Source organism: Engraulis encrasicolus, chromosome 6 (genome assembly GCF_034702125.1).
Source record: "Engraulis encrasicolus isolate BLACKSEA-1 chromosome 6, IST_EnEncr_1.0, whole genome shotgun sequence".
Classification (NCBI taxonomy): Eukaryota; Metazoa; Chordata; class Actinopteri; order Clupeiformes; family Engraulidae; genus Engraulis; species Engraulis encrasicolus.
The window spans coordinates 15,061,396-15,071,395 of record NC_085862.1 but is presented as its reverse complement, the minus strand read 5'-3'; the positions used below and the strand labels follow the sequence as shown (position 1 = coordinate 15,071,395).

Genomic DNA, 10,000 nt, shown 5'->3' with positions numbered 1-10,000 from the left:
TACGTTTTTTTGTAGACTCACAGCTTATTATGTGATAGGGCCACTGAAATATGTTATGACTCGTTTGAAAGTGGAGACGCTGCCCTCTTAGTAGGTGAAAACTGTGTGTCTCTACGAGCTTTTATTGCCGAGTAAACCCACGCTGAACCGAAGTGGGTATCCATGGAATTCAGCTACAATCGGAGATATTGAGGTTTTTGTGAAGGGTGCGCTTCTTCAGAATGTGACGAGTTTGAAAGGGGATGAGTTGGTTTTAATCACAATTTGGTGCAAGGTTAGCTCTGACACACATCTTCCTGCACGTCAAGACACACCTCCTGCTCTAAACCACTACGACACCGGCAATCAATGCCCTTCGAAATCCACGTTTTTCACACAGACTGAACACAAGCTCTTTGTACACATGCAGAAGGTCGGACATTTGCTAAAATAGTTCCCGATGACTCCCGAAATAATAGCCCAACATTGACAACAAATCCCAATGATATGATGCTTAGATGTAGCCCATCCGATCCATATGTAGCCATCTATGCTAGCTTCTGGCTTTTCACATACAGGAAGACAGTTCAACATAGGGGTGAATAATCAAATAAACTTATCTGGTTGGCGATCAAACTTCTAAATCGGAGCGCATTACTCCAATTACAATTCGGGTGCCATTTTGATCCAAGGAGCTGGTAAAGGTCTAGGTAGCAAGCCCAGAAAGTTCAAGATACTCCTGGCACGATATACAATGGTCTCTGTGTTTACCTATTGCGTGAAGTCAGACACAACACACGCTACCGATCGTAGGCCTACTAGGGAAACAACAACATAACATAGCACGATTCACGAATACGGCAGCACACCTCCTGCTCTGTCACACTACGACACCAGCAATCGATGCCCTTTGAAATCCCCGTTTTTCACGTGGACTGATCACAAACTCTTTGCACACATGCAGAGGGTGAGACATTTGCTAAAATAGCTCCCGATGACTCCCGAAATAATAGCCCAACATTGACAACAAATCCAAATGATATGATGCTTAGATGTAGCCTAGCCCATCCGATCCGAATCATATGCGGTGGCAGATGGACACTCCCAACTGATATCGCTCCCGGACGTGTAGTCCCAGGTGTTTCTATCACTCCCGGACGTGTAGTCCCACCCGGATCGATAGTCTGGCTAGTGGGAGCGAGCCGACAGGGGAGCGTCCTGCGTTGGGAGCGACAATCAGGGAATCATGATATGTAGCCATGCTAGCTTCTGGCTTCTCACATACAGGAAGACACAGAAACTTATCTTTTTGGCGATCAAACGTCCAAATCGGAGCGCATTACTGCAATCACATATCGGGTACCATTTGGATCCAAGGATCTGGTAAAGGTCTAGCAAGTCCAGAAAGTTCAAGATACTCCAGGCACTATACAATGGTGTTTACCTATTGCGTGAAGTCAGAGACAACACATGCTACAGTGACCGTACTAGGGAAATCAATGCAGGCAGCGCGATAGGCGACATGGGTTGGCATCCAGACATCTTGGTAAGTTAAATTAAAATATCCAAATCATAACACTCAAACATCATAACAATCAAACAACTTTGGACTGCAAATGTTGTCATTTATGTCCATCACAGAGCTACCAAAATCACATATATTGTCCATTGAAGGGTGTAGATTCAAAATATGATATTTAAATGCAAAAACGCATTTTTACGTTTTGGTATACAACGCATGGGCGTGAAAAACGCATTATTACGTCGTCGGTACTCAATGTGTTAAGCACCCAGTGTAAAGTATAAGAAGACAAGGTGTTGAGCGCTCTTCCTGATCCTTCCACATTTGGGAACCGACCATTTGGCATGATAAGAGACACACACACACACACACACACACACACACACACACACACACCCAGCCCAAGTGTTGATGTGCATCTGTCTCTGCTGTGATTTCTAGGAGGACATTGCTTTCCGCTTCTCGCTGGGTTGGAGCGCTCTGGTCACTCGCTTCCTCGGCCCCACAAACGCCAAACGTGCACTCATGCTAGTGGACAACAGCCTTCAGAACAACCTACAGGTACACACACACACACACACACACACACACACACAGAGAGAGATCGACTTCTACATCTCTCTGCGGTGTACTGCCCTGTTCCTTCTCACTGTGACATTAAAAAGCAGATATGCATGTTTGCATGACACATCTTTTTTTTTTTGTACTAAGGAAGGCGTTGGCAGACTTATGATGAGGTTAAGAGGGTGTTGGGAGGCTTTTATGATGAGGTTCAGGGGGCGTTCCTTCAAAAAAGGTTGAGAACCACTGTGCTAAATCTATTGTAAGTCCTTATGATGAGGTGTGTGTGTGTGTATGTGTGTGTGTGATCAGGTTGCGCGCCCGCTGGCTGCTGCCACCACCCCCGGCTCCTCAGTGTCTCTTCCACAGCAGCAGGAGGCAGCGTTGACTCAGGAGGAACTGATGCTCACCATGGTCAACAACCTGGCCTCCGTCACCTCACGCACCTCTATGAGCGTACTGGTGGTGGGGGGAGTGGTGAGCACAAACATATACACACACACACACACACACACAACCTGGTGTCTGTTACATCACGTACCTCCATGAGCACACACACACACACACACACACACACACACACACACACACACACACACACACACACAACGTGGGAGACTTCATCTTGGTCCCGAAAGGGACCTAGCCTTGTTTATTCTGACATTACCAAACTCTTCGTGTGTGTGTGTGTGTGTGCGCGCGCGCATGCGTGTGTTACCATGCGTGTGTGTGCGTGTGTGTGTGTGTGTGTGCGCGCATGTGTGTAGGTGTGGCGTACAGTCGGCTGGCGCCTCATAGCCCTGTCCATGAGTATGTACGGGATGCTGTATCTGTATGAGCGGCTGACGTGGACCAGCAGAGCCCAACAGAGGGCGCTCAAGAGGCAGTTTGTGGACTTTGCATCAGAGAAACTCAACATGATCGTCTCATTCACATCAGCCAACTGCAGCCACCAAGTACAGCAGTGAGTATCTCTTTCTCTCTCTCGTTCTCACTCTCTCTCTCTCTCACACACACACACACATACTCACACACACACTTTATTTCTCTCAATCTCTATCTCTCTCTTTCTCTCTCTCTCTTACTGATACACACACACACACACACACACACACACTCAACATGATCGTCATCAGTCATGACTTCCCACATGATTGTATCTCACCAATTGTCCCTTCCGTGTGTGTGTGTGTGTGTGTGTGTGTGTGTGTGTGTGTGTGCGTGTGCGCGTGCAGGGAGATGGCCACCACGTTTGCGCGTCTGTGTCAGCAGGTGGACATCACCCAGAAGCAGCTGGAAGGAGAAATAAACACACTCACACACAAGATCACGCAACTAGAGACCGTGCAGCAGCGCTCTAAAACACTCAGGTACACACACACTCACTCACTCACTCACTCACTCACTCACTCACTCACTCACTCACTCACCACTGTCCACACATATGAGTCAAAATTAACAAACAGGCTACACTTTATTGGTTATTTATTGTAAACTGGCGCATATGTTTCCAGAAACATGTAGAAACAGGCACTGTGGCTGTTATGAAGTGCAGTGCATGCAGGGCCTTTACTCTTTAGCTACTTCCTGAGTATTGTGTGTCCTTAGTCACCTCATTGCCTAGCCCAGGGGTCAGGAACCTTTTTTTTGGAGAGAGCCATAAACGCCAAATTTTTCAAAAGAAATTTTCATGAGAGCCATACCATTTTAAAAACACTGAATACAATCAAAGGCATGTATTTCAATTAAGCCCAACAATTTTAGAGAGTACTGTCAATTGATAATAGGTAAGTATAGGATTGATAGGATAGAACTGTCAACTTCATTATGGCAAGGTCTGGGGAAATTTTGCATTTCTTAGATGTAATTTTCTGCATTTTAACACTTTTTAACCTCCCTTGTCCTGTCCTTGTCCTTTTCACCTCCCTTGTCCTGTTTCAACTCAATATGGAACCCGTAATTTTATTTATAAATACAGGACGATTCCATATTTCAAGGCAACCCTAGATAAGTAAGAGCCATATACACTTCCCAAAAGAGCCACATGTGGCTCTAGAGCCATAGGTTCCTAACCCCTGGCCTAGCCCTAGTGCATTGTGGGTATGAGTTTTCTAACAGGAGTACATTACGACACTGAGACAAGATCGCAAAGCTATGGCACAATGGCGTACTACATAAATATACTAACGTGTGTGTGTGTCTGTGTGTCTGTGTGTGTGTGTGTGTGTAGGCACAAAGCGTCGGAGTTGGAGGGTCAGTTGGATGATTTCACCAACCATTACCTGAGACCCCATCTGTCCTGAGGACATTACACCAGGCCGTGTGTGTGTGTGTGTGTGTGTGTGTGTGTGTGTGTGTGTGTGTGTGTGTGTGTGTGTGTGTGTGTGTGTGTGTGTGTGTGTGTGTGTGTGTGTGTGTGTGTGTGTGTGTGTGTCTCATGGAGCTACGAACTGTATTTTTTTTCTCTCCCAGGAGAGTGTGTATGTGTTCAGAATCACACACACACTCAGACACATGAATTCCCAAATATTGTGAAACTGCATCATGCTGTGTGTGTGTGTGTGTGTGTGTGGCTGTGGCCTTTTCCAAGGAGGGATTTTACCTCTCACCCTGTCCATTCAACACTACCCTCCCTGTATTGTGTGTGTGTGTGTTTGTGTGTGTGTTTGTGTGTGTGTTTGTGTGTGTGTGTGAGAGAGAGAGAGAGAGAGAGAGAGAGAGATTGTGAGAAAGATAGTGTGTGTGTGTGTCTGAGACAGAGGAAAAGAGTCAAGCAAAAAAGGAAGTGCGTGTGCGTGTATGTGTGATGGCTGATGTTTACGTGTATGAAGTTTGTCCATATTTGAAGGGAACCCCTGTCCTAAGCAACAAGTTGCCTAGCAACGCGCTGCTCCAGATGAACTCACTGTAGCCCACTACTGCCTTCTTTTCTCCCGGGACGTGTGTGTGTGTGTGTGTGTGTGTGTGTGTTTGTGAGAGAGAGAGATGTATATTGTTTGTTCTACTGAGAGATTTCCAGGAGCATGCATCAATTTTGAGTGGTTTTCTCCTGAGATATGTTTGTTAATAAACAAGGAGCGTTGGCACACGTGTGTATGTGTGCGTGCGTGCGTGTGTGCATGCGTGCGTGTGTGCGCTCCTCCCATGATTTGAAGAAAGTCCTTTGGTTCCTGCTGTAGTTTTGTAATCAGTAGAATGGAACACACACCTGTGAATGTGTGTGTGTGTTTGTGTTCATGACCCTTTGAGGTCTTTGGAGACTCGAGTGACTGACTGAGTGTCTCTGTGGACTGATGAGCTAATAAAGTGCTCTACTTTACTAACACCTCTTGTCTCTGTGTCTTCCTTAAAAATAACTGTAACAATGCTTGATCTGTTGGGTGACTCATCTTTGGGCATTCAAGTACGTAGGCCTACTGTGTATCCTTTTTCCCATTGTAATTGCATTTCCCATAATAATATTCTTTACATTATATTATACAAGTTAGCTGTAACTTTTATCCAACACACCTTAAAGTTATTTAGGTGCAGGGCATTGATTACAGTCCTTGGAGCAAAGTAGGGATTGGTGCCTTTCTGTGGGGCATTTCAGCCATGGACGTGTCTGGTTTAGGGTCAGGTTCTTGCATTTATGTCTGTAGGCCTACCTGCTGGCTAGCTACCCCTGTTGCTAAATACCTGTGAGTGTTATAGAAACTATCTCCACTTCAGTATGTTTATTTATGCTGCAGAAATGTATGGATGTATCCCATAACTCCTTAGTAGTAAAGAACGCATCTGATTGATGCCCACGGCCACGTGTCACTTTCTCTCTGCTTCCTGCAGTGTTGCGTGTGTGCGTTTTGATTGCCTGGTGCTAGTAAATGAGACCACTCCCACAGGGATAGTATGGAACTGCATTTTTTAATTGGCTCCTATACAGTCAGCAGAAGACACTACAATCTTACTCCCGGAGCCATGGAATTCAGAGTTGAGACAACCGGAGTACAAGTAGTCGGTTGATGAAATGATTCAAATAATTCTAGGCAACGCCTTTATTTTGAGAGAGACCAACTCAGAACCTCTGCATAACAAGCACAGATAATGTAAAAATGAATCATATTCAATTACATTTATCTTGACTGCACTTTCTGTGTTCGACGCTCACTTCCTGGAACTATTTTGGAACTATGTCAATGCCGATCTGTATGTCAAAGGCTCCATGACTTGTCTTTTTTGTGTAAAAATGGAACACGGAGGTTAATGGGATTAGCGTAACCTTAAATTCCATGGCTCTGCTTACTCCCAATACAATACTCCACATACAGAGGTCATACTGTACAGTAGTGGCTCCCAAACTGAGGGCCGGGACCCCTAGGGGCAGAGCTAATGCAGAGAGGTCACAGAGAGAAATAATATAATAAAGGGAAAATCCACAGGTTAACAGCTCATGTCATTCCATTAATTAGTAACTCAATTCACTTGTATGGTTAACGCATACATTAACTTTTCCTGTGAATTAAAATTAAAATTGAGCAACAACTAAACTAAACCGTGTTTGGATTATGGGGGATGGGAGAGTCGCAAAAATATTGTTCGGTACAAAGCAGAAAAAAAATTGGGAACCACCACTGCACAGACTGATCTGCTGCTGAGCTGTTAAGTTATTACAAAGAACAATTGTTTGCAAATGCATTGAATTGGTTCTTAAAAAATGCCTAATATACACACACACGTTATGTGGCCACACATAATAATAGCTCATAACTGCATTCATGAAAGTATAAATAAATGTATTTATGAGCTATAACAAGCCAACATTAATAAAATACTGACAAGACATTAAGACCGTTCATACTATTGGCTGAAGAAAAATCACAACCTCATACTATTAGTTAATCTACTTTCTGATTCTTCTGATTGGTTAGAAGTATAGTAGGAAAGTTGCAAGAGTAGAAAAAGCATTCTTGTGATTCAAGAAAAAAAAAACACGTCAAATCCGAGCAAACGAATGCAGCATACATGAAAACACTGAAAAATGACATGATGCATTCTGAGTAAAAATGTGTCATGAGGTCTCCATTGACTTGCTCAGATTTGATCATTTTTGCTCCATCACGAATGCGGTCACTGCCCAGCCTGTGGTTAGAGGCGTGGTTTGTGTGGCCACCCTCTTGTCCAATCAGTGCGTCCGCCAGACTGCCCGGTCTCTCTCAGGTCCTCTCTCGGCGGCAGGCGGTGGTGCTGCTCAGTTCCAGATGCGGAGGAAGCTATCCCATGATCCCGTAGCCACCGCCATGCCATCAGGAGTCACGCCCAGACACGACACGCGGTTATCATGACCTGTCATGACACCTAACACACACACACACACACACACACACACACACACACACACACACACACACACACACACACACACACACACACACACACACACACACACACACAGAAATACCATCAAGAGACAAAATGCCCCACCATCACAACTTACACACACCAACACACTCTTCAGGTCATAACAATGTAGAGCATTATCATGTATGAATAGAAGGTTTGTTGTGTGCTGGTGGAGTTGGGGGGTGATAATGGTGAATAGATGTGACCTGGGTGTGCGTACCTGATCTCTCTCCCTTCAGCACATCCCAGATGTTGCAGTTGAAGTCATCGTATCCAGCGATCACCAGCCGTCCACTCTTGGAGAAGAATATTATTATTGTTATTGTTATTGTTGTTATAATAATAATTAATAATAAATAATAATAACATTGTTTATGTATATTATTATTATTACACACATTGTAATGTCACTAACCTTGGAGAAGGCCACAGAAGTGAGGCCACAGATTATGTTGTCATGCTGATAAATCTAAACACACAAACAAACACATACTCACTAATCAGTGATGAGGTGATGTCTGGGCATTTCTGCAGTCCTTATCACCATATTTACTCCATGTTTTCTTTTTTTTTAAAGTGCCCTTTACATCTTACTTTTACTATGATACATGTAGAACATATTTATTTAACTTCCTCCATGATGACTGTCCTCATTTACATAGGCCTACTGTATATTTAATAATGTGCATTGTCCATGTCAATTATACCATAAATATCATTAATAAATAACCATCAATGAAAAAAGAAAGAAAGAAAGACCTTCAGCTCCTGGTCAGCTCGCAGGTCAAACAGTCTGCAGGTGGCATCATCAGAGCCTGTTGCAAAGCCATTACCATTGGGGAAGAACTACACACACACACACACACACACACACACACACACACACACACACACACACACACACACACACACACACACACACACACACACACACACACACACACACACACGCGCAGAGTTCACAGTGTGTATACATATGACATACTCATATAATGATATGTTTGTTTATGTCTGAGTGATGGGTGATGAAATGCTGCACATGTCATTTGATCCAGATTTGGGACTGTGTGTGTGCCACTTGTACCCCTGAATAGGCTTCAGACCAATATAACTTTTTTGCTTTTATGTATAAGACATATTATTGCTACTTTAATATTGTTTGAGGCGCTGTATTGTTTCTCAATAATTATTGGTCCTCCCAAATAAAATAATCAAACTGTGTGTGTGAGTGTGAGTGTGAGTGTGAGTGTGAGTGAGAGAGAGAGAGAGAGAGAGAGAGAGAGAGAGAGAGAGAGATACTCTGTGAGATACTATGAGATACCACTGTATTGATATTTGAGAGGTGTGTGTGTTGAAGTTTTGTTTGCACACGCCGTAGCATTTGTCCAGACTTGGGACTGTGTGTGTGTGTGTGAGAGAGAGAGAGAGAGAGAGAGAGAGAGAGAGAGAGAGAGAGGTACTCTGAGATACTCACCACCACAGCGTTGATGTCTGAGAGGTGTGTGTTGAAGTGTTGTCTGCATATGCCGTCACGGATGTCCCAGACGCGCGAGGAGGCGTCACAGGCCCCCGACACGAAGATGCTGCGATCGGGACTCAATGCCAGGCTCATCACGTCCCCACTGTGGCCGGGGAAACTTACAATACACACACCCATCTCGATGTCCCACAGCGCACTGCACCCACCCCCCCACACACACACACACACACACACATGCAAAGACATACAGTAGATGGATATATGCACACACACACACACACACACACACACACACACACACACACACACACACACACACACACACGGTTACACCGATGGATTCACGCAAACAAACACACACAGATAGATACATATAAACAAACACCCACAACTACACTAAACTAAAATTCTTACAGAACAAAAACTCAAAATAGCTAAATGAACACATTGCAGCCATGGCCTTATGGGTAGGGAGTTGGTCTTTCAAGTCAAGTCAAGTCAAGTCAAGTCAAGTTTATTGTCAATTTCTTTACATGCACTGGTCATACAAAGAATTTGAAATTGCGTTTCTTGCTCTCCCATGCAGACATAGACTAATCTAGGTAAGGACATAGACAGTATAGACATAGACAGTACTCATACATGGACATAGACAGTATGGACGTAGACATTGCTCATACAGACATTTAAAGTGCAAGACTGGACAACAGAAGACTTGTAGAGAACATACATTAAGAGGAGGTATTTTGTTGTTCTTTTTCCTAAAAGTCCTTTATAGCGTTCTGACATAGTAATAGTAGCATTTGAAGAAATAAATAATTAAAAAAGGTTTTTATTTAAATACACCAGCAGCAGTATGTGTGTGTGTGTGTTTGTATGTGTTTTGTGTGCGTGTGTGTGTGTGTGTGTGTGTGTGTGTGTGTGTGTGTGTGTGTGTGTGTGTGTGTGTGTGTGTGTGTGTGTTTAGTGCAGGTAGAAAGTGCGGTGTGCGTCTGTGTGTGTGTACCTGTGTATGTGTGTGTGTGTGTGTGTGTGTGTGTATGTGTGTGAGTATGAGTTGTGTGTCAGTGTGTGTATGT

At 44.0% G+C, this 10,000-nt stretch overlaps 2 protein-coding genes across 4 annotated transcripts in view; one reads left to right on the top strand and one right to left on the bottom strand.

The window, feature by feature from the left end:
- Window positions 1–5,387, top strand: part of LOC134450775 (mitofusin-1-like) — a 21,951-nt gene extending 16,564 nt beyond the window's left edge. For all 3 annotated transcript variants that reach the window (XM_063200757.1, XM_063200755.1, XM_063200756.1), the window contains exons 15-19: window positions 1,943–2,062; window positions 2,375–2,539; window positions 2,830–3,026; window positions 3,298–3,432; window positions 4,293–5,387. In XM_063200757.1, the coding sequence (XP_063056827.1) occupies window positions 1,943–2,062; window positions 2,375–2,539; window positions 2,830–3,026; window positions 3,298–3,432; window positions 4,293–4,365 (690 nt within the window). In that variant the 3' untranslated portion in view covers window positions 4,366–5,387. The remainder of the gene's footprint in view (window positions 1–1,942; window positions 2,063–2,374; window positions 2,540–2,829; window positions 3,027–3,297; window positions 3,433–4,292) is intronic.
- Window positions 5,388–7,289: 1,902 nt separating this feature from the next.
- The window catches only part of LOC134450202 (guanine nucleotide-binding protein G(I)/G(S)/G(T) subunit beta-1-like), a 6,735-nt gene continuing 4,024 nt past the window's right edge, over window positions 7,290–10,000 (bottom strand). The window contains exons 7-11 of the mRNA XM_063200060.1: window positions 8,916–9,117; window positions 8,201–8,287; window positions 7,857–7,910; window positions 7,662–7,737; window positions 7,290–7,396 (exon numbers count right to left, since the gene is read on the bottom strand). Coding sequence (XP_063056130.1) covers window positions 7,290–7,396; window positions 7,662–7,737; window positions 7,857–7,910; window positions 8,201–8,287; window positions 8,916–9,117 — 526 coding nt within the window. The remainder of the gene's footprint in view (window positions 7,397–7,661; window positions 7,738–7,856; window positions 7,911–8,200; window positions 8,288–8,915; window positions 9,118–10,000) is intronic.